Source organism: Hemibagrus wyckioides, linkage group LG20 (genome assembly GCF_019097595.1).
Source record: "Hemibagrus wyckioides isolate EC202008001 linkage group LG20, SWU_Hwy_1.0, whole genome shotgun sequence".
Lineage (NCBI taxonomy): Eukaryota > Metazoa > Chordata > Actinopteri > Siluriformes > Bagridae > Hemibagrus > Hemibagrus wyckioides.
Genome location: NC_080729.1, coordinates 5,050,961 through 5,077,057, shown reverse-complemented (window position 1 = coordinate 5,077,057; position 26,097 = coordinate 5,050,961). Strand labels below are relative to the sequence as shown.

Here is a 26,097-nt window from a genome sequence, read left to right as displayed (position 1 = left end):
ATGTTGGAACAGGAAGGGGTCATCCTCAAATTGTTCCCACAAGGTTGGGAGCATGAAATTGCCCAAACTGTCTCAGTATGTTGAAGCATTAAGAGTTCCTTTCACTGGAACTAAGGGGCCGAGCCCAACCCCTGAAAAACAACACCTGCACTCAATGATTTGGAGGGTGTCCCAAAACGTTTGGCAATATAGTGTATGTTCCAAACCTGCATGGTGGTTCCTGCAATCTTCAGGAAAACAGCTTCATTGAGGGTTCTTTGGGTGGTTTATGGTTTGAGTGCCCTCCTTTTTTACCTGTATTGTGGGGTCATGTATGTAGAACCTTTAAAAGTTGATCAAGAAAAGCTAATCAAGAAGGCCTGGTCTCCACTCTGATTTATCCCAAAGGTGTTCTATCAGGTTGAGGTCAGGAATCTCTACAGACCAGTCAGTCAAATGAACCATTTACATTTGACAGACACCTTATCCAGAGCAACTTAGAATTTAGCTCATTTTATTCAACCAAGTGTTAAGGGTCTTGCTCACGGGTCCAGCAGTGGCAGCTTGGAGGACATGGGATTCAAACTCACAACCTTCAGATGAGTAGTCCAACACCATAACCACTAAGCTACCACAAGTCACATACGACCGTTTTGTGTGAATAAACTAGAAGAAGAAGCCTTTATTTGTAACATGTACATTACACATACAGTGAAATTCCATCCATCCATTGTCGATACCCGCTTTATTCCTAATTAGGGTCACGGGGGTCTGCTGGAGCTTATCCCAGCGCACATTGGGCGAAAGGCAGGGGTACACCCTGGGCAGGTCGCCAGTCTATCACAGAGCACAGTGAAATTCTTTCTTCGCATATCTCAACTCTACGGTACTCCTGGAGTAGAGATGGTTAAGGTCCTTGCTCAGGGGCCAAACATTGACAGCTTAGTGGTGCCTGGGTTTGAACCCCAACCTTCAATTACACCATACATTAACTGTTACTATGAACAATATGAAGCTGTTAATAGATTTAGTTTGTTAGCTTTTTCCCACTTATATACAATACAGTGATTCTTTTCTTAATATAAGCATTGGAAGATCAGGGTTCAAGCCACTACAATGCCAAGGTGCTACTGATGGGTTACACTATCAGTAGCACCTTGGCATTGTAGGGGCTTGAACCCTGATCTTCCAATCAACAACCAGAGCATTAACCACTTATGGTTTATTTTTTATAGTTTGATCAGATATTCTAAATGGTTTCAAGTTTTCTTGCAGCTCTGCACAATGCATCGATTCATTCGTTCATCCTTAGTAAGTAGTCGCATTGATTTCAATTAGGCTTTTTTAAATTTTGGAAATGAACCAAATTCAATATACAATCTGTGATAAAATATCACAAACTATTACAAACAAATATAATAACAGTGGGATTAAAATAATAAATAAAACAACTCTACAGACCAATAATGAGGCTGAAGAACTGAGCCAGAATTCACACCATGCTGAGAGTGCTGGAATTTCTAAATCTGGGTTTAAGCCAGTAATTTTTGGCACATAGTGGGAAGTTTCATATTTATTTATTTATGTATTTCAAAATATATGTCCAGATTAGGCCACGCCCACGCCACCATTTGAAATCTGAGCAGAGATAGAGGTATTTAAAGCACTGAACAGATACAGTTATAAATATAAATACAGATTTATATGATAACCTTCACAGAATACTGAGTGAAACCACAACCTTTGTATAAAGTTTGTATTTGAGCTGGCTATTTTAGTTAGTATTGCTTTTTACTTTTTCCAAATTATCAAAATCGACTTCATCTGTCTTGAATCTAAAAACAAATGACAAATTATTTTGTGCAAAATTCAGGAATTAACCCTACTTCTAATAAATAGCCAGAATAATAGCCACTGTCACATTTATATTATCTCAATATTCCTAACATTAAAATAATAGTATTATAATTGTATCATTAAAAAATTGTATCATTAAAAAATAAATCTGTATTGAAGAAGTCAATAGATTTTCTTTTACAATTAAACAGCTGGAGAAAATTTGAGAAGCCATGATTTAATACCCCTTGAGCTAATAAACACACACCTACATCCAAGCCTAGCTGAAGACCTTCCTCTGCCCTCCTCATCGATCCTCTTTTCACTCCAGTGCCTCCTTAAAGTCCTGATCTAATAAGACACTGAATGGTGTGAGTTAATCTACACTCAGAGTCTTAGGAGAAATCCCAACCTAGGATTAGAAAAGCCACACACCGACAAACACACACACACACACACACACTACACGTCAACTTTCATTACATAAAAGCTTAATCGTTCTTGTGGTGGTTGAAATATAAAGCTTGACCTGTCTCAACTATGCTTTCTTTTCTCTTTTCTTTCACATATTACATGGTGAATCCCGTCGGCAATAACGGTGCTGCTAGGATACGGCTGATTTCCATTTCTCTTCTGCTGCTCCTGAATACCGAGCAAAAAATATTACAAAGCAGAAGCTCAGACATAAAAGTGGTCAGGTTGCTCAGTGAGTGATCGTAAAGTTGTCATTTTAAAATCTTATGACTGCCAGAGGGTTTTGAGCAAGACCTCGAACTTCCGTCTGCTTGGATTGTATCCTGTCTCTCATCGCAAATCATTTGAGCTAAAAGTGTCTGCCAAATATGTAAACGTCAGAGTAAATAACTGTAAAGGTAAAATACTGGAGATGAGAAATTGTTCTGAAAAGTTTCTTGCTCTAGAGTCGTCTTAAAGTGCCAATATATTTCTACCTATGGATTCTTGTGCTAAGTACTAGCTCTGGGACATGATTAAGTAGTACTTAGCATCTTGGATGTGCATCCCAGAGCTTGTGCTAGATGGTCCGCACTTTTTAAGTTGCGGACGCGCAGCTTAAAAAGTGCGCGTCCGCAACGCTACATACTACGCAATCACGTCGAAAGGTCACGCAGGCGGAGCTACAGACCCAGTGTTTACAAAGCAAATGTGCAAAGACCAAGAAATGCAAATAAACCAAATGCTCTTAACTAACAAAAAGGGTACATATAACTTTGTGTCATTCCACACGCAACAGCTTCGGAGCGGTCCTCCATCTCCACGCTAATAAATACCGGGTCTGTAGTTCCACCTACGTCACGCGTGACCTTCTTCACGGACGTGCATCCCACAGCTAGCGCTAGATGAGCTTTTGTGGTTAAAAAGTATACAATTCTATTATTTTTCTAAGAAAATGACACATGGTTTGGCCAGATAAGAGCCTCCTTCCTGGGCTGGGATCATTTAGAGCTCTTTGAAGCTGCATTTAAACTGCATTTTGGAAGGTCAATCTCACGGGCACCATCGAAGTCGACTATATGGAGAAAAATCCTGAAAGGTTTTCCTCAAGAAACATCATTTCTATACGACCGAAGAAAGAAAGACATGAACATCTTGGATGACAAAGGGGTGAGTAAATGATTTGTAGATTTTTGTTCTGGAAGTGAACTTCTCCTTTAAGTTAGATTGAAGCGCCATAAACGAATTTAAATACAGAAATAAGCAATGGAAATTGAAAGTCCTCATTATCACAGATGAAATGTAAGACTAAACTTGGAAAGGACTGAGATAGCAATTCACAGTAAAGCGTTCTGAAAGCAGTGCTAGTTGTGGTTTATTTTTAGAAACGTGTTGTGTCGGCTATCGTGCTAATTGCTCTACCTCACTAATGCGCCGGGGTACAATGAGAGCTGCTGTCTCTCAGTGGAAATGAACACAAAATGAGCGTTAATTAGTGACCCCTTTTACAAAGAATAGCACTCTAGCTCTTGCCTTGTCTGATCTCTGTCACTGAAAAAAAAAAACTATTTCTGAAATTTCTTTTTCAAAAATAGCAGCTGGAGGCAGAAGAGAGGGAGTCAGAAGGGCAAAAGGCTGGTGTGGTCTGTTTGCTGTCTGCCACCCTGTCGGATCTGCCCTTGAATTGTTAATTAGTGACAGGCTCTTGAATGAGTGGGGAGTCTAATTGCACTCTTTGACCCTCGTTGATGACAAATCCTTACACACTCACATCCATGCATTATCTCGCTCTCGGTCTCTGGTATGACGCCAGAAGCAGACAGTGCTCTTTAATGGATAAATGAAAGCTCAATGTGGCAGCCTTAAATTGGGTAAGACGTGCATGATTGGCAAGTACGGTCCAGTCAGTGGTGACACAGACACAGTCTGGGAAATGTGTGTGTGTGTGTCCGACACCTCCTTTCAGAGTCTCTTTGAGTAAAGATGCTGCAGGGCTCAAGGACAGATGCTACAGATGGCGGCTCTGTGACAACCTTATAATGAAAAATCCCAAAGTGAGGGTGTGAATAATATATACTGAGTAAACAAACACCTTGCATCACGTATATTACTAGAGACAGCACTGATGTGATACACAGAATCGGTATCGTGCTGATACCAGACAAAAATGGACGGACTGGATATCGGCGAAAGAAAAGAAAAGATATCGAATTCTCTTCCATAACAAATGAAAGTGGCCGGATTTGGATGAGATGGATTATTTTACATCATGTTTTCAGCTCACATTATTTCCTGTATCTTTTTAAGTGTAAACATAAATAAATAAATAAATAAATAAAAGATAAACAAATCAATAAACAATAAAAAACAAACAGATAGATAGATAGATAGATAGATAGATAGATAGATAGATAGATAGATAGATAAAAATTGAATGTATCTCAACATCAGGGTTTTAGGATCGTTATCAGAAAAACTCTACGGAAAATGGATAGATGGAAGAATCTGCAGCCAGGAACGCACTTCCCATGGAAAGGCAAAGACTAATCCCAAATCCCGTGGTGAAATATAGGTTATGGAACATAATTCTGGAATGTTCTTAGTGAAATGCGAAGTATTCACTGGCAGGATTTCCAACCCAGTATGTACATCAGTATCACAGTGTAAAGACATCAGTCCGTGTAATCTTCATCCGTATCGGTGTTCCTTTTCAATCTGACTACGCTATTCTATAATATAAACAACATCATATACTCAATCAAGCTAATATAATCATAATATCACTGTAATCGAAACATAATCTTATCTTTCAGACTCTCTTTTCCATTAGCTGAGAGCTCTTCCGTTTGGCAGCTGACCCAACAGCAATAAATCCTGCACGATAAGGAGCTTATTTGCCGCACCTGAGAGTTTACCTGCCAGGAAATGTAATGAGCTGAAGTGGCAGACTCTTCCAATTAAACAGCCCCATTAAAAACACATTACATTAATTCTCGCTCTGTTCGGCGTGATCCAGGAAGTGCAATATTTAGTTTGGGGATTGTGAAATTACACACCACTGAAATGCTACAAAATATTCAAGGAAAAGTGTTTTTCATTATTGAACACAGGCATAAATTCACCAGTCCAGTGGCAGGAGGTGATTAATCGAATCACTTAGAACTGAAGTAATATTAAAAGAACAGGTTGTAAAGATGCTAAGCTGTTTTTTATGCACTATAGTTGTACAATGTTGTTCTTTAATTTCATTTAGAGTGCCTGAAGGAAATCTCTGAAACATGGGGATAACATGTAAACTCCACACACACACACACACACACACAGAGTGCAGAAGTGGAAATCGAAACCCCAACCCTAGAGATTCAAGGCAAATCTGTTAACACTATCCACACAAAGTCAAGTCAAGTAGCTTTCATTGTCATTTCAACCATTTTTACACTATATTACCAGACGTTTTGGGACGTCTGTCTTTACATGTAATATTGAGTTGTCCCACCCTTTGCAGCTATAACAGCTTCAACTCTTCTCTGAAGGCTTTCCACAAGGTTTAGGAGTGTGTTTATGGGCATTTTTGACCATTCCTCTAGAAGCGCATTTGTGAGGTCAGGCACTGATGTTGGACAAGAAGGTCTGGCTCGCAGTCTCCGCTCTAATTCATCCCAAAGGTGTTCTATGGGGTTGAGGTCAGGACTCTGTGCAGGTCAGTCAAGTTCCTCCACATCAAACTCACTCATCCATGTCTTTATGGAGCTTGCTTTGTGCACTGGTGTGCAGTCATGTTGGAACAGGAAGGGGCCATCACCAAACTGTTCCCACAAAGTTGGGAGCATGGGAAGTCCAAAATGTCTTGGTATGAAGCTGAAGCATTAAGAGTTCCTTTCACTGGAACTAAAGGGTCAAGCCCAACCCAAATACACAAAATTGCACCAACTAGTATAGATTCTGTATAATAGGTGATACAGTACAATGTGCAAAAATTAGACTCAAAGAGGACTCCAGTCAACATTACAGTAAGAGATATTCCTAAAATAACGATATGGAAAGTGAATGATATGGAATAGTAAAACACTACAAGTAAAAGGTGGTGATTGAGATTAGTCAGATGTGTGACCTGATGTCTCTAATCACGCATGACAATCAGGTGGAGAGTGGCTGCTTACATTTTAACACTGCAAGGAGTACAGATGTAAGCGTGGGCTTGATGTGTGTAACAGTGTGTGTTCACATGACAGCTACATTAACCTCCTGACTAAGGCAGGACACTGAGAGCTGAGTCACCTTCGCTGAGAGCTGAGTCAGTATCACTGAGATCTGATCCAGGCACAAATATGATTATCTAACACATCAGATGCCCCAAACACTCCACTGACATGAAATATCATTTTATTACTGATATGCAGATATATTTTATTAATATTATTTTAAAAAATACCCTTGTTTATATCAAGGAGAAAAATCCCTGTAGTGAATATAAAAGGAATAAAACATTTCATGGCATGGAATTATAGGGGAAAAGCAAGAACATCCGTCTTTTCCTCACCGCTTTCATGAAGTTAATGAGATAAAGAGTTTATGAGTTTAAGAGTGAGTTTATTAATTTTATGAATCTTTGTTCCAGTCAGAGAAAGCTGTTTCGAAAGAGTCAACCCACGATACCAACATTACCTTCCGTGTGCGTTCAAAAGCTAGGTGATTTTTCAGGCGTTTTGTTGTTCACAGATTGGTGGTGTGGGCGGTCTGTTCTATTTTTAGTCCAATCTTGGTGGCACGACTTCCTGTGAGGACCCTTGACATGGAATGCTTGGCTTGGGTCAGTTCTTTGTAAGCAGCCGTACAGTTTACATACGCTTCGTATCGGTCATATTTTTGGTGGCTAGAACGGATTATCTGCATTTACATTATTTCTTATGAGAAAATTCGTTTCACAATACAAATTTTCGCCTTAGGAACTCGCCTCCAGAACGAATTAAACTCACAGTTCTACTGTAGAATTTATTCATATTGATTTCATTTAAAAGTCTGAACAAAAAGATTATTTGCAAAATGCAAAACTTGCCTCGTTATCTTTACACTAAATAGAATTGACAGAAGTCTATATATTCGTTTTAGAATATAAATATTACACATGGATTAAAAGCTACCAAACATCATACTACTGTAATATCAATAGTGTCCACGAAGGAAAGAACCCACACACTGGCTTGTGGGAGAAAAACTTGAAGCAGCTGGGTTTTACATGCGAAGGATTCAGTGGATGATTTTATCCGGAATCAATATTTGTAGTAATATATGAACGGCTATGGGAGTTATAAAGAAAATACAGATGTCTGAGCAGAACCTTTAAATCATGTTGTGATATTTTTACACTTATCGTGAATAACAATATCAATAGCACAAGAGCACTGTGTGGTCAGATTCTCAGACGATAATATCAGAAGATATTGATTAATTTTTCTTACTGTATTTACAAAACTTGTATTTATATACTATATACTATATATCTATGCACTATATACTTATACTTAATATTTTAGCAGAAAATGTCACTGGCTTTTACCATGTATGATAATGCATTCAGTATGCGTTCGGTCCGACGTGATGGTTACATGGAAATGTAATTTTGACTCCTGCTACTGAAATATGAATCTTGTCAAATGCATTTTTCATATTGAGTATATGAATTGTGCCTTTAGTCAAATATGAGTTATAACTTGAGGAGAACTCATTAATAACAGTGATACAGTACTGACTGGCTTCATTTATTACAAAAAGTCCGTTTGGAGAGCATTTACATCCTCCATAAAAAATAAAAAGAAATGTAAAAATGTACTGTACTGTACGTTTGTACTTCAGTAAAGACTGGATTCACATTTAATTATTTTACTTTGGTATTCATTTATTTTCTGTATATTCAACACAGTAATATCTTAAGAACAGGAATAATGAGATCATGAGATATTCGGTCAGAAAGGACTGAGTTTTCACAGACTTTTGTAGATTTTTTTTATTTTACGTACCGTCTTCGGTTTGATTGATGATTAGCATGTTGGCTTGTTGGGGAAAAAAGTCAGACAAAACAAAACGACTCATGACAAACAACAAACAAAATGTTTTAAAGTTGACTTGACGTGTTTTGTCTCGTTGTTTCAGCTTCAAAACAAAGAAAATGTCTCGTCTGTTCAGATTACACGATGCTAATCTGAAGGGGATAAGATAAGATAAGATAAGATAAGATAAGATAAGATAAGATAAGATAAGATAAGATAAGATAAGATAAGATAAGATAAGATAAGATAAGATAAGATAGAACTTTGTTCATTCCAAAGGAAATTCTTTTGCCGGAGACTGCTACAGATTGCAAGAGAAAAAAATACATAAATGAAATATAAATGAAAAATAAATTAAATAATCTATACAAATGTATTCAAAAATATAAATGAAAAATAAATGAAATGTTCAAAGTACAAAAATAGGTGCTAGGGATCTAACATATTGCACATAATTTGGTACTATACATGGTATTATATTAACATCCATTGTAATTATTGTGAAATTACAGTGTCTTATTTAAAACAGTGAGCTAATGGGTAAGCTTGAAAACATATCTGATGTCACAATTCAGTTACTGATTATCTGAATTTTTAATAGCTAGCTGGGTTTACAGATTCTTTGCTGAACCACTTGCTCAGCAGGTTAAACTTTTTGATATTGATTTTGTTTTTATGAAGCAGGTCTTAATATTCTGCCCAAGGATTTGCAAAAGACCTTTCAAAGTAGGCTTAGCTGATACCCTCGCTCACTTTAACGATTCATTCCAAAAAAAGATTTACTCATGGGGGTCATTGGGTGCGTCTCAATCAGCTCACTAATTTTGTAGTCAGGGCGCTGATCAGTGAGTCAGGCATTTTAAGTGCTGTCTCTCACTCTCGCTCTTGCTCTCTCAATTGCAAAAAAACCAAGGGGCATCCATGTTAACTAACTGGAAACTTTTCTGAAGCCTTTCAAAATGGAATAAAATGGTGGACGAACCGAACTCTGTGGACAAACGCTAGTCAAAAATAGCTTGTTATTGCTGTTGTAACTCTCAAATGATTACTTACTTCATCGTTTTTCAATGCCTGATTATTTGCCGTTCTACATTGTTTGTTTGAGTTGTTTAAACACCTCAAAAAGTCTACTAGCTCGCCTGCGATCCTGCTTGAAGTTCCAAGACAGAAACGTGGATGATTAAAAGCTAACAAATTGTATATCATGTATAAAATGTATATGACGTATCTTAAATATTTTGACTGAGGTGAAATCGCTGGAAATTTAGTCGTCGGTGTTCCAAAGTATAGTGAGCCAGGGTCTTTACCAGTGTCTGAACTTGTGTACATACACTGATTCATTACTTAAGAAGCTAAAAAGCTGATCGAGACCTACACATAGTCTGAATTTTGCTGAATGATGAGCTGCGCGAATGCTGTTACATTTTCTTGGTCAGGTATTCCTTTGGACTGATTTGTCAATTCAGTTTTTTTAGTAAAAGGTGGACAAAACATTCAGGTGCCATGCAATGGAGTCAACAATGTACAATGTAAGAATACAACGCTTTTAAGGACGCCTTTTAAGACACAGCTCAATTTGCTGGTCTCTTAACTGTACGTTCTGATGTAATGCAGCCTCCATTGTTAGTTCTCTCTGAATAGAAGAGCCTGGCAAATGAATACATGCGATTGTAAATGTCTTGTAACCAGGGAGGCAAATGAGAACGTCGGCATGCCTCGGATGTAACGGTATTAACCTTTCAAACGGTCTGAATAAGAAATGATTTTCAAGCTCAGAATAAACTCGATTCTGAGTGGAAATCGCAGCTTCCGGCTCGTTTTCCTTTTAGAAATTCCATCACAAATCTCTTTAAACCCACTGTGAGAAAGTTAAGCATCTTCTTCAGGTGGAAATCCCAGGCGGGGATTTTGAGCTTCGGATGCGGATGAAAGGAGACAGACCCGTCCGATCTTTTTAATCAAATGCTGAACGATATAACCTGTATGTGTGTGTGCGTGTGTGTGTGTGTGTGTGTGTGTGTGTGTGTGTCTCAGATGACTTTGAGGATGGTCTCATTTTAAATTCCAGGAACCAGATCAATGTGGTGCAGATAAGAAAACATTATAAATCATGAAAGTGTACCTGTTCAAAGAACTCATCCATGAAGCCTTTCTCCATGCCCACTGCCACCTCCTCCTCCTCTTCAGTGTCCTTACCCTGAGAGACAAATAACATCCAATTAACATTAGCCTCTAATGTCAATGTAAAAGAGCTTCCCGGGTTCTTTATACACAAGTTATGACATTACAGTGTGGGATTTATTTCTCTACAGATTAATTAGTCGTGCTATTTATAGCCAGTTTATTTATGAACTCCAGTTATGAAATACATTTCTTTCGCTATTTGTAGGTCTCAAGGGAAAGAGGTTTGAAACTCTCACTCCATGTCACCTTTACTTAATTATTTTTGTTACACCTAGTGGTCAAAATGGGAACTGCAACAAGCACTATTAAAGGCCCTCTGTGAGCATTTGCAGTCAGGGGAAGCACTGAACATGACAATCAATAAAAGGGTTGCCAGGTTCATATTTTTTTAAACACAAATTTAGCTGATTAAAAAAAAAAACCTAATTTTTGTTGTTGTTTTAGAGACAATTACCACGAAAAATCAGCTAATTTTGTGTAAAAAAATATATATCTACATATATGAACCTGGCAACCCTTTTATTGACTGTCATGTTCAATGCTTTTCCTTCGCTATAATAAACCTAATAAATGTACACAAACAAGACAAAGTTTGAGTTCAGACACTATGTAAAGAACCATTTCTACTTTATGACATATATGATATATTTGTTGCAAAGTCTGGGAGAACTCGAGGGAGTTTATGGAGTGCATAATGTCTGTACGTCAGAAATGCATGTGGACCACGATGTTTCAAATGATTTTATTTTTGCTTTTTGTGGATTTTGAGTTTTCTGAAAAATGGCAACCCTGATTAACAACATCAGCTCTTCTGCATGTGGTGACTGAAAGCCAACTATCTGTATTGCAAACAGCTGAACATCTTAAATGGCTCAAAGTGTGCTGCTAGACTGTAAGATCGATGATTAAAGTATGCTGAACTCAACTGCCTATTACTCGAAAAAGTCAGTGTCTAGTAGTTGATTAACGCGAGATAGCTTTTCAATTTAATTTCGTTTGAGGCATTGTAAATGTCATTCTGTCTCAGCAAAACAAATAGACATGTGTTGCTGCTGCTCACATCTTCATTTAGTACAACTACGGAAAACTTCAGACAGTCACAATGACTTGATTACATTTGAGTTCATGTCCTTTTAGGGCTGGATTGTGGGAGACTGGTGTATAAAGTGGTGACTTTATTACTGAAGTAAGCATCTGTGATTAAGTCATCCAGGTGACATATCAACCTGACCTATTAGGTCAGCCTAACAAGAGAGAAGTCCAGATGACGTGATTCAACTTCCACATACACTATATTGCCAAAAGTATTCGCTCACCCATCCAAATAATCAGAATCAGGTGTTCCAATCACTTCCATGGCCACAGGTGTATAAAATCAAGCACCTAGGCATGCAGACTGTTTTTACAAACATTTGTGAAAGAATGGGTCGCTCTCAGGAGCTCAGTGAATTCCAGCGTGGAACTGTGATAGGATGCCACCTGTGCAACAAATCCAGTCGTGAAATTTCCTCGCTCCTAAATATTCCACAGTCAACTGTCAGCTGTATTATAAGAACATGGAAGTGTTTGGGAACGACAGCAACTCAGCCACGAAGTGGTAGACCACGTAAACTGACGGAGCGGGGTCAGCGGATGCTGAGGCGCATAGTGCGAAGAGGTCGCCAACTTTCTGTAGAGTCGATCACTACAGACCTCCAAACTTCATGTGGCCTTCAGATTAGCTCAAGAACAGTGCGCAGAGAGCTTCATGGAATGGGTTTCCATGGCCGAGCAGCTGCATCCAAGCCATACATCACCAAGTGCAATGCAAAGCGTCGGATGCAGTGGTGTAAAGCACGCCGCCACTGGACTCTAGAGCAGTGGAGACGCGTTCTCTGGAGTGACGAATCGCGCTTCTCCATCTGGCAATCTGATGGACGAGTCTGGGTTTGGCGGTTGCCAGGAGAACAGTACTTGTCTGACTGCATTGTGCCAAGTGTAAAGTTTGGTGGGGGGGGATTATGGTGTGGGGTTGTTTTTCAGGAGCTGGGCTTGGCCCCTTAGTTCCAGTGAAAGGAACTCTGAATGCTTCAGCATACCAAGACATTTTGGACAATTCCATGCTCCCAACTTTGTGGGAACAGTTTGGAGCTGGCCCCTTCCTCTTCCAACATGACTGTGCACCAGTGCACAAAGCAAGGTCCATAAAGACATGGATGACAGAGTCTGGTGTGGATGAACTTGACTGGCCTGCACAGAGTCCTGACCTCAACCTGATAGAACACCTTTGGGATGAATTAGAGCGGAGACTGAGAGCCAGGCCTTCTCGTCCAACATCAGTGTGTGACCTCACAAATGCGCTTCTGGAAGAATGGTCAAAAATTCCCATAAACACACTCCTAAACCTTGTGGACAGCCTTCCCAGAAGAGTTGAAGCTGTTATAGCTGCAAAGGGTGGACCGATGTCATATTGAACCCTATGGATTAGGAATGGGATGTCACTTAAGTTCATATGCGAGTCAAGGCAGGTGAGCGAATACTTTTGGCAATATAGTGTACATCTGCGATTAACCTTTTCCCACTTTTAAGAAGATTTCTGTTTAAATCTCTAGTCTTATAACACCATTCACCGCACAAATACCCACTTCGTTTTGGTTCTAAATTTCTCATTTGTGCTCCACACAGAAGAAGATGATGAAATGAGCAGCAGTTAGCTCTATTCATGAAAAGTTGTGGACCGTGAGTCATTACAGCCGTGCTCTGCATTGATTAGCACAGCAGGTCAAGTTATTAGCAGCCTGTTATTCAATCAAGACCCAGCGAGAGCGACGAGCACAAAACCTTTTTTTCTTTGATAACCTGTGCTCTTTTCAGAATATCTAATTCCGTTCTCTGGACAATTGAGTCGTAAAAATATCATGCTGCAGAAGAATAAGTATTATGATTTCTGTTGGAAAAGTCAAGTCCATAATAGCATGATACAGGTGTGTTGGTTTTCTTTTTGGTTTCTTTTCTTTTTCTTTTGCACGCTTTTTCCAGGATTCATTTATTTTCACACCGAGGTCCCGTGGTTTTACATAGGTTTTCATTTCCACATTATTTCTTTCACGTGATCAAACATTATTCACAACATGGTGAAATTTATGTGGTGATTCGTTTGTAGCTAAGTGATGAAGTCAGTTTCATGATAAATGAAGAATTTTCTTCATCATGCTTCATTACGCAGGCAGGACGAGGGTTAACTTTATTTAAAAAAGATAAATAAAGGAGAAAACACTGCACTGAATTAAATTACCATGGAAAGATATTCATATTAAAATTACAATAATGTCATTTTTCAGACAGAATGTTTACATAAAACTGTGCAAATGCTACTGAAATAAATCAAGCTGAAAATTAGAAACCAACAAGCTTACAAGGTATTGTACAGAATGAAGTGAAGACAAATAGCCAATATTAGCTCATTTACAGACCTTTACAATCCTTCCTGAGGATTTTAAGTAGTCAATATGTGTTCCAAGAGCTGTAGATATGTCTTCCCTTTACAGATCCTAATCTAATGTTAATGAGAATTTGAAGCCATTTATCAATAGAGGAAGAGCTTAGCAATAAATTTACAAGCCTAAGCTTCAAGGAATGCTAATCTTCCCTCGGTTTAATCCTGTGCTCGGCTAAAATGTCTTTGGCTCATTGCACTTCAATGGCTACCAGTTAAATCAGATATATGGGATATTTCATACTGGAAATATTATATATTCATACAAAAGAGGTGTCTCACTGTGAACGCCAACCTTGACCATACTTTACTAATAAAAATGTTAGTTCAGGTATGTGTAACTGCTTTGCCGTGACAAGACAAAAATTTCAGCCATTCTGGAGCCAGTAACTCAACTGAAATGGTAGTTTGGTTTTCTAACATCCCCAAACAAACACAGAAGTATCATTTGGCACTAAATGCATGAATTAGTGATCAAATTGATTTAGTTACAGCTCACATTCCACTAAGCTGTGCTGTATAACACTACAAACCTCAATTAAATCTCAGCCACGAGTCAACACGCTTAAATGAGAATAGCAATTAGGGCAAATGACAGCGTTATCACTGATAATCCTCGTGTTTTTCAGTACGAGTCTCTCATGGATCTGTTTTCAATTTGCCACCTTGTACCCTTTCAGCACCGCTATCACGAGCAATACTATTAATGCTTTATGCTTTTATGCTTTTATAATTGATGCTATTAATCGTAATTAATTACAATTCTTACTAAACAATGATCATCTCAGACTAGTACAGACCAAGAGATAAATTAATGTTCGAACAGCCAGTTTTTCCCATTGTGTTTATTGTCACCTAAACTACAGCCTTGAGGTATACCACTTTTCATAAGTCACTTTTGTTGCTTATTAGACTTGTTCTACAGCATCATTTGCATCCTCTCATTATTTGGGACATGTAGAGATGTAAAGATGACCACAAAACAAAAAGAAAACCTAATGGGCAACGCGAACAAATGGAAATGCTGCATGATCTGAACATGAAGCAAGGTCAAACATCCAGGTCTGGCAGAAACTCAATGACCTCAATGAACTCAATGACCTCAATGACTCAATGTTGATCTTTCGGCTGCTCCCTACATGTGTGAGGGGTCACCACAGCTGACCAACTGGTCTGTACAAGAACTTGGTACAGGTTTTACACCGGACGCCCGTCCGGACACAACCCTCCCAATTTATCCGGACTTGGTACCGGCACTGCATCCAGTGGCTGGGGTTTGGGCAATGGCTGGGAATCAAACTCCTGCTTTCCACATGGTAGGTGAGAAACCTACCACTGAGCCACCAGTAACCCTGCTCAATGACCTCTTTATACCTTTCACTATTGTGAATCCTAGACAATGAACAAATTACAGAAAATAACATCTGTACCATAAAGATTAGTATTTCTGAGAGTAGACACCAAGGCACAGCGTATTCCTTGAACCAACATTGAATATCAGTTAAAAAAAGAACACTTCATCTGGGAAAAAGATATATTTATCAAATGTAATATTTACCCTATGGCAAGAAAGTACTGATGTAGCTGTTAAAAAGGCAGTTTTTTCCTTGGAGAGGGTTTCTTTTTTTTTAACCACAGCAGGTTCACATTCGGTTCATATTACAGATACTATTGTCAGTTTCTCTCTTTATCCTCTGTTCATTTCTATTCCATTCAAGGATCAGGAGTGATGTGAGAGATATGTTGTGAGTGGATATAAAAACTGTAAGAACAGAAGATTTAGGAAAGTACAAAGCTATTTGACGAATCATCTACTACTTTTACTGAAACGTTTATGCGTTCATGTTTTATTTACATTTGAATTCCCTGAACAATGACAGGTCCCACAGAGTCACCTTCATAAACATGGAACATTAATGGCTCTGGAGTGATATTTAGCTTGATTTCATATTTCTTAGGCTGCCTGGGCTCCATGTAAACATTCACCATGTACACCTTGTTGATAAAAGTTCCTCGTATTCAGAGTTGGGTTACACAGGAAGGATTTTCCGGGTTCCTTATTCAGATTTTTCACATTGCGTGTAGTTTATGGCAGGATTTTTTGAGCAGAAGTGTTTAAAGCATCCAGAGCATCCAGATCACTTGTGATCCAGATCACATTAAATATATAGTAGGTAGTGAAATTCTATTTTTTATGGAATACACATTGAGTTGTTATTGATGTTATTGATTTTTTTTGCTAATTTCATGTCGTCTACTGTACTTAAAGCAGAACAGAAATTTACTTGCTATGCTTTAAATCAGTGAATTAAAAATTTTAGAATAATATCCATAAGAAATACGGTGCATGGAAATACAATTGTCCATGTTATAAAAAGAGACCCAAAATAAAAATTCTTTAAAAACGGAATTTAAAAAGTAAAATAAAATAAAATGAAATAAAATGTATAAAAGTCATATTAAATAATATTTGATCATTTTAAATAATATAACATTAAATTAAATGGAATTAGCTGTAGAAATTAAATTAGCTGTATCGATTTAAAGGTCAAATTATTTATATATATATATTTATATACATTATGACATAAGTTGTGATCGACAATAGACTTTAGGAATTATATGTACGTAATATATATTATTTGGCTTTTTAAATACGCAAATATTACAAATCCAAAAATATTTAAACTGTGAGATTTGAAGCAGAAAAAGGCAGAAATACAAAACACACCAACATTATTAATATGATGATAAATAATCAGTCACATCACTGGCTATTGATTCTAGCATAAAATCTGGGTTTGGAAATATTCCAAGTTCAGAAGTGCTCTCTTAATGCCATATAACGTCACTACAAGCCCCAGCACCTTGCTGATGTAAAAGCTGGGAAGTGATCTCTCCCATGTTCACTTGAGTGCCCTATGGACTTGATGATGAAATATAGCAGAAAATCTTCAGTGAGAGCACGACGGATAGAAAGAGAGAGAATACAAGTGCTGAATGCTTCTCCGGTCCTCTCTTCCCCATCTGCTATCTTCCATCCACCTACTCTCTTCTCCTGTCCTTTGTCATCTATCTCCGCCCTTCTCTTCATGCTTCTCAGTTTGGCTTGGCCATCTCTCTCTCTCTCTCTCTCTCCAGCAGACAATAGGGAGGAGGCTTGAGCTCAATCCGAGTCTCATTACAGCAGACGGCCCACACAACATGGACCGAGTTACCTGCGGCTGCCTCCTGCTCGCTGCTACACTTGTTATTTTTCCCTTGATTCACATCCTACGTTATTCTCAGTCTTTTCATATACGTTGCCAGTTTATCCCTTTTGTGTTTATGGTGCTACAGAAGTTTACCAACTGAGAACAAATACCAGCCAATTACACAAGGGGCTAACGTTTCTATGCTGTCTAATTTTAATTACTCATAACTGGTCGCAATATTATCGCAATGCGTTTTATTTACATACGCCGAACCTGAGCATCCATTCCATTTGAAACACAGTCATTATATGTCATAAACTGTACACCTCAGACTTCCACACCAATTTTAGTTGCTTATGAACACTCAGAGTGGAGAAATAGGTTTGATATCCCCATATACTCTTGAGATTTTCCACATTTGTATGGAATAAATACCGACGTTTTTGTTTCTTTAAAACGTTTCTAAAAAAAAAAAATATGTTGCCCCAAGTTGGATGGATAAAAACAGAAATACTTATAAAACACTACAAATTCTTAAAGTCCTGAGTGTCTACTTTCTTATGAGCGTCATATTTAGCACCACTGTGGAGTGGGACATTCAACATAAAACAGGAGCAAAATTCCATTTTTTTTGGCCTACAGAGAGCTACAGTGTCATCATTGTCCTTGTGGTCCATTTAGAAGACATGGTCTGAAATCTGTCTGATTCATAATGCTACACGAAAGACTTGGGCGGATTTCTAAATTTAATTGCGCGTATCCTGCTCAGTTAAACTAATCCAATCATCGTGTTTATCAGACGAGAATTCTGGAGAGTTTACAAATCGTGCTGGACAGAAATGCTCTCCGTAACGGCGCTGAACCTTTCAAGCGGTTGTGAGAATAAAATCTAATATCAGCACATATCCAGGTGAAAGCGTTACACCGTGCGTGCCCTTCCACGCTCAGCTAGCTCACTTTGCTCATGTAATCTAGTTGCCCAGGGAAACAGGGAATTATTTTCCCCGCAGGAGCAACTCTGCCTCAGTCTGAGAGGAAAATGTCATTAAGCCTGCAGTGGCCTGTAATGACAGATAGCAGGCAAGCAGAGAGTGATGCGCTGTCACCTCTCATTCCTCTCTCTCCCTCTGGGTTTTATACGCAGCGTTTTGCAGAGCGGCCCCCGAAGTGTGCGTGGTGACACAAATCCAATTACACCACGCTGACGTTCTTGTTGTCTTGTGAAAAAAAAGGGAAAGACCACCGACTGTGGCATTTGCATCTTCATCAATCAACACTCCGGCATGTAGTCTCGCGCTCAGACGGTAGAGAAACCAACACCCTCCGTATCGCACCCTGACGTCTGGCCTCGCATTTAGATAGTAAAGATGCCGTGATGCTAAATCTGACTATACTGAATATGGCACAGGTTTCTGGAGATCTAGGAAATTAAACAGCATTTCTGCTTGATTTGTATTTTCAAGTCCATATGAATCCAAACCTTGCTGCACAAAATGATTTAACTCTTTTTCCCAGAGCCCCCCGAAAATGGAATTTGCTCCTGTTTTATTGTGTCAGTGTTCAGCATTGAATGTCTTTATCATGTCCCAATGCACAGTGGTGTTTAATATGAAGCTCATATGAAGGTAGAAACTCAGGACTTTAAGAATTTGTAGTGTTTTCGCGGATGTTCGATGGAGTCACTAAAAATGCTAATACTGTACTATAAATGCTTATTGTTAGAGTTTAAACCCTAAATATGACTCCAGTCATGCTCCCAAAACACTTTAATTTCATTTAGCTTAATAGATTACCCTTAAAAAGAAATAAATGTTTGACGTAAAAATACAGTACAGTATCGCCTGTATAAAAACCAAGGGAAAAAAATCACCGAGATCACTTATTCACAGAATATACACGCATGCTGAACCGAGCACAAGGGGCGGGGAGATGAACCGCGACATCACACATACAAAGCATCGTAGCTACCAGCCAATCAGCAGCTAGGTAAAACTAGCTCTGTGATTGGCTACTTCCATCCCTTCCAGCCAATAGCGTGTCGTAATGGCTGTATTGTACATACGTGATATCGGCGACGTTCAATGTTATTAATATAACATTAATATTTTATTTATATTGATATTTTGTAGATTTTACTTTTATATTTGTATCACTAAATTAACAAACTAAATTTTTCTTAATAATTTCGCATTAAAAAGCATGAAAATGTATAAATGGCCACCAAATTAGCCGTGAACACTTTTGCAGGATTTTGCGAGGATTTCGCAGGTCTGCGAAAAATTCATGAAGGCAAATTTCGCAGATCAGTGAAGCCGCGAATCGTGAGATGTGGATCTGCGAGGTAATACTGTATTTCTGTTTCTCTCTAGCCTACTAGGGGCAAAATATTCATAGAGAAGTTCTAAAACACAAAACAGCCAGTTTTTCTTTCAAACAAATGTTTCTATCTTCAAAGTAAACGCTGATATCAAACCCCTTTTTGCTTGTTCATTTAAAAAGCAGCTCAAATCTAAAGGTGTTTATCTTCAACCACTAAAATTCTGCGTAAGGTTATCCAACAGAGGGAAAAACACACGTCTAAAACACGTGAAAGCCAACAGACTCATTTTATATTCTCTTGCGATAAAATAGATCATTTGCTTATACTGATTGAAAATGTCTGTTAAAGGATAAAGTGTGCATTTTCAGTCCCAAATTCTGCTAGGCTAAAATTTTTCTTTGTTTTGACTTTAATTACATGTCTATTCAAAAAGCACACAAACTAAAAGTTCAATTTCAGTCTGATTCGGACTCAGAAAACAGATTTTTGGGTATGAAAGCACCTAAAAATAAATGCAATAAATAAAAAAAAGAAATAATAATATTTAAAAAATACTTAATAACATTCTTTTTTTAAAAAAAATCTAATTATATTATGTTATGTTATGTTATGTTATGTTATGTTATGTTATGTTATGTTATGTTATGTTATATTATATTATATTATAATGAAAAATATTACAGATACCTCCAGTTCAAAATAAAGTCTGCGTTCCAATACTGACCTACTTCACTGACCTACTTCTTCCTGCATATCAATTTCCTCTAAATCCTAAATCAATGATTATATTCTCGCTCTGGTATTTGAACGTACTCCAGCATTAATAAACCTGTCATGTTAAAAGACTAAAGACATCACTGCGTGAGAGGAGTCCTTGGCTATTAGAAGTCAGTAACACTGACATGTTTTTGTTTCAGAGCTTGAAAGCTTTTTGTTTTAAGGTGATGGATGACAAATGAATTTCTCATGTCTGCAGCTTCATAATAAAACTCCAGGGATACAACGTTCCTGCGAAAGCATTTTTAAAAAAACGCCTGACATAAAATATTGTTTAAGACTGTTAGACTATTTCAGTTCCTCTAGGAGTTCTTTTTTTGTGACTGTTTCAGGGCAAAAACACTTGATTTTCTTGAGGTTTTCTAATTAAATAATATTTTTATTACTGTAAGCCCACTTTAAAGATTGCTTGAAGAATGTTTCTCTTTCGGTGCAGACTTATTTTCTACACGATCATGCTTTATGATGATGTAATAAGAACAGTCATTTTCTTTAATTCCAGGTCTACTGTTATATATGTTGATTGTTTATCCTTTTCTATTTTTGAGCCTCTTGCATGCTCAATTTGAGTACGATGAGTACACGGTGGAACCTTAGTCCTTACTTCAAATGATTGGAGTTCTTAAGGGGAACATTTGTATTTTTCCCATAAGAAATAATGTAAAACGCAGATAATCCGTTCCAGCCACCCAAAAACATGACCAATATTCCCAATACGAAGCGTATGTAAACTGTATGGCAGCTTACAAAGAACTGACCCAAGCCAAGCACTCCATGTCAAGGGTCCTCACAGGAAGTCGTGCCACCAAGCTTGGGCTAAAAATAGAACAATCCACCTATGCCACCAATCTGTCAATAAAAAAACGCCCGAAAAATCACCTAGCTTTTAAACACATGCCACAGGCAACGTTGGTATCGTGGGTTCACGCTTTCCAAACAGCTTTCACTGACTGAATAAAAATTTGTACTCGTTTCTGTTGGCTTCGCTAGGCTTTCCACTGACGCGAACAAGTTTTGAACGGCTCCCGGACGTACGCGCGACTTTACATGCAGCTTTACGTATGCCGGAAATGCTTCGTATGCCGATGCAAAACTTTAATTCTTGAGGTGAAAATTCGTAAGGGAGGACATTCGTTTGCAGAGGATCCACTGTATCTCATAAAAACTACAACGTGTATTTGAATAATTCTGGTACCAAAATAAAGGTAAAACATGTGAGATTGTATCAGAAGAATAATTAAATACATTACCAGGTAAGAGTAAGAGACGTTGAAACACAGCAAAAAATAATAATAATAATTCTGCTGGACAAAATTTTACAATTTTAGAGAGTATATCTCTAAATTAGCAGCCTAAAAACTGGAGAAATCTATTGTAGTATTTCTCGCCATTAATTTATCACTGAGAAGACGTTATCATGCAGTCTGTTCTGGAAGATTTTTTTAGGATCATCTTTGAACAAGTAATACTCTTAAGACCTTTAAAAATAGCTGAGTCTAAAACCAGCTTTAGTAATTCTTTTAAAAATTACATTTTAATCTTTAAACAGAGAACCTTCCAATGCAGGTTTGACCAAAGCTCAAATCTCGAGGCCTCTGAATAGTGAATCAAAGCAAAAGCATCCAACTCCATCTGGTCTGTGGCGTTTTACGACACCAATGTGGATCTCTTTTGCAATTTTCTACTTGGCAGAAACAAAAAGAACTCTTTATGAGGCTCACACTGCAGCATCTTGAGGATAATCACCAATCTGGCTATCAGAGGCTGGACAGTCAGGTCTTAGTGCCTAGTTTGTGAGTCAAAATTTTACCCTCGGGTTAATGAGCAACAAATGGTCAATAAAACCCAGTCTTTTTGGGTTTGCACAATGTTTTAGGTCTAGATTTATACAAAATTTGGCCAAGCAAAATATTGTGTTAATGTATTTCATGACAAAGCTGTTATAATTAATATAATGCCTTGTATAAGTATTCACCCATTGAACCTTTCACCAGTCTGTAGAACAGTTGGAACTAAAATGGACATAATGGGATTATGAATCTACACACACAAATACACACAAAAGTTACCATTGTGTAGTTGTTTACCTCTGTTCGTTAATTAGTTCTGATACAAATAGTACTTGGTGTGGTGGTATGGTGGATGCTCCTCATATTGATTTCAAATCGATAGGAGTGAATAATGATGAATTTTTCCTTACACTACTAATGTCATGGCCATTTTGTACAAGTTCAAGAGGCGTGAATACTTATAATGAGAAGTAGAAAAGATCACATTATTGAGAAACCTCACAAGTTATTACCCCAAAAACATTCTTGACGAACCTGAAGAAAGAACAGTTTGAGCCACAATCCAATCAAATTAAAGCTCATTTTGTGAAATTTGATTTCTCCAGCCACTGGGATTATGATTCATGGTTGTTAAATCACACAGACCTTCAAAACTAAAGCACGAGGAACAATACCACCAGGTTTAGTAAGACATGAGTCACCTAATTGCATGCATTAGTGTAAAAGTGTATCGCTGCTCGCTGTGAGAGACCTGCTCAAGCCCAGAAGGCCAGACAGCATCAGGTGGCTGCAAATGAAGGGCTTCGACTTTAATATCAAACACAGACGGGCATCTCTCTGCAGAAAAAAGAAGTCAAACAGTCAAGCTTATTGCAAAGGAGTGTGTGGGTGTGTTACAATGGTGTAAAACACTACACCTCACACCATGCGCTAGGGTTTTGGCCATGAATGCTGCATATGATTTCACCTCAGCAAGAAAGTCATTCAGATAGAAATCACATTAGTGCACTTATTAATTGCTGATGATTGTGCAGAAAATCTCATTTCAGCCTGCTGTTGCTCTCAACAACCAACAGCTGAACACCACAGGTTCTCTAAATCCAATCACTGAGTACCACTGTTTTTCAGCAACCAATCACTGAACACCATTATTCCCAATAACACATCACTGATTACTTTTTTCCCCAATGACCGATTACCAATCACCCTGGTTTCTTAGGACCAATCACTGATCACCGTTGTTCCCAGTAACCTGTTACTGATCAACATTTTCCCAAAAAACAATCACTGATCACTGATCATTGTTCCCAACAACCCATCATTGATTACCTTTTTTCCCAGTAACCAATCACTGATCACCACAGTTCACAACAACCAATCATTTATAACCATTTATCCCAATTAACAATCACTGATTACCAGTGTTCCTAATAACCAATCACTGATTACCTTTTTTCTCCAGTAACCAGTCACTAATCATCATTGTTCCCAACTACCAATCACTGATCCCCATTTTTCCCAGTAACCCATTACTGATCACCATTTTCCCCAGTAACCAATCACTGATCACAAATGTTCCCTAACACCCAATCACTGATCAACAACATTTTCCAACAAACACTATTCTCGAACAGTCTCTGATCATTATTCCCCAACAACCAATTACTAATCACCATTATTCCCACTGACTATTAACTGACTCTTCACTATTATTTCCAAAGACCATTTACTGATTGCCAGTAATCAGTGATCACCAGTATTCCTCAATGACCAATCACTCATCACCAGTTTTCCCAATGACCAATCACTCATCACCAGTTTTCCCAATGACCAATCACTCATCACCAGTTTTCCCAATGACCAGTCACTCATCACCAATATTCCCAATGACCAGTCACTCATCACCAATATTCCCAATAACCAATCACTCATCACCAGTATTCCCAATGACCAATCACTCATCACCAGTATTCCCAGTGACCAATCACTCATCACTAGTTTTCCTAATGACCAATCACTCATCACCAGTTTTCCCAATGGCTAATCACTCATCACCAGTATTCCTCAATGACCTATCACGTATCACCAGTATTCCCAATGACCAATCACTATTGTCACTATTGTTTTCGGAAAATCTTCTTTCTTCGTGTAACATCTTATATTCAAATGATTGATGATTCAGTGAATATGCAAGTGTGTGTGTGTGTGTGTGTGTGTGTGTGTTTGTGTGTGTGTGTGTGTGTGTGTTTGTGCCCTGTGATGGGCTGGCACCCTGTCCAGGATGTCCCACACCTTGACCCCTGTGTCCCCTGGGAAAGACTCCTGGACTCTGTATAGGTAAAATGGATAAATAGATAGAAATCTGGCACCATTCGAGATCTCGCTGGTGTTAAAATCTCGTTAGGTTTATGTACAGCAACCGTAAACAGCGAGGGTGTTAAGATTCACAGCACCTGTCAGGAGGCCGTTACTCCCAGCATGACCTGCGGCACTTTTCTGCTGCTGCTGCTGATGCCAGCTGACAGCTATGAACCAGAACCTAATGAATAAATATAATTGACAGTGGCCAGAGACAGATGTTCCACACGCCTGCTAAATAGGTTTCATAGCCAGGGCTATATTTGGAAAGAGAGCCTCCATATGTGCCTAAAACAAATATTAGCCCCTCTGTCTCTCTCTCTAACACACACACACACACAAACACACACAAACACACACAGACACGCACACTCACACACGTTAACCATTTCTCTCCCATTCAGGGATGCAGAGATCTTACAGAGGCTATGAGGACCAATCTAGTAAAGACTATAATCAAAAATATATAGAAGAAAATATGACATGAGGTTGCCAGGTCTTCAAAAAGAAACACTTAAATTTTTCTTCCAGTTCTCATTTTTGCAAATGCCCACTGTAACTGCCTGTCTATTTCACCCGTCATGCCTACCCGGCTCTTGCTGGACGCTCATTTTTGCCATACTGTGGTGTGTGACAGATTAGACTGAAGAACATGCTACGAAGGAGGAGGAGTCAATTGCTCCCCCGGGCACGATTCACACAGGAAGTCACCGTCAAATTACTCCTTTGTCTCATTATTTACAGCTCACAGTCCCTCTATAGCAATTTCCTTTCTCCTCTGTGACCCGAGGTCATTCGGTGCTTCTGTGACCCGTAAACACACACACACACACACACAAAAATTTGTCTTTCTATCCTTGTGTGGACCTTCTATTGAATTAATAATGCGGTCAATTAATGCTACACCAAAATCTAACCCTAACCATAAACAAGCAATCCGAAACCTTTTCGGTTAAAACAAAAAGTATTAAGCCCCAGTCTGATATTCCTATACTTGCTGGGAAATTTGGTCCCTACTAAAATATAAAGCATGCCCACACACACACACACACACACACACACACACACACAAAAAGCCGTGGTATTTGAAAAGTCATTTTGATTCTAGCAGCCTACACATTACCACCTACCACACACCCACCAATGCAGGCACACACACATACACACACTCACACACACACACACCAGGTCTGGAGGAGAAACAGACCTAATAGGCTCTGCCTGAAACAGTCAATAGCATGAAAACAAACCACGGCCATGAGGAAAATTAGTCATCCAGTCATTTAAAAAAAAAAAAAAATCAATATGTGGCCAGGTTCCCGCAGAGCAGAGTCTGAATTTCCAAAGGCCACAAGCCGGCCTGTTTCTGCCCCCTTATCATTGAGACAAAACTCCACTCACGGTCGTGATATTTGTTCGGTCAAACAGAGGTCGAAGCAGTCAATGATTTTCAAATGCTGAAGACAAACCAGGAAACTGTCACTGCATTCCTGGCAGTTGGATGATTTTAGCAGTACAGGAGTCCAGGAGGACCGACTGCACCCCAGGTCAGTACAGCAGTGAAGGAACAGCGCTCTAATGCGAAATATGAACATGTAACTCAATGCAAATACGTAAAAAAAACGTGCAACATGTTTCTGTCTAGACGTAGCAGATGGATGTACCAGATGGACTTAACAGTGAC

At 38.5% G+C, this 26,097-nt stretch overlaps 1 protein-coding gene across 7 annotated transcripts in view; it reads right to left on the bottom strand.

The window, feature by feature from the left end:
- The window catches only part of LOC131370748 (syntaxin-1A), a 136,012-nt gene that overhangs the window by 107,284 nt on the left and 2,631 nt on the right, over positions 1 to 26,097 (bottom strand). For all 7 annotated transcript variants that reach the window (XR_009207462.1, XM_058418201.1, XM_058418205.1 and 4 more), the window contains exon 2: positions 10,438 to 10,512. Coding sequence is in view for 6 of the 7 variants with exons in the window: in XM_058418201.1 (XP_058274184.1) it covers positions 10,438 to 10,512 (75 nt within the window). In the remaining variant the exon portion in view is untranslated. The remainder of the gene's footprint in view (positions 1 to 10,437; positions 10,513 to 26,097) is intronic.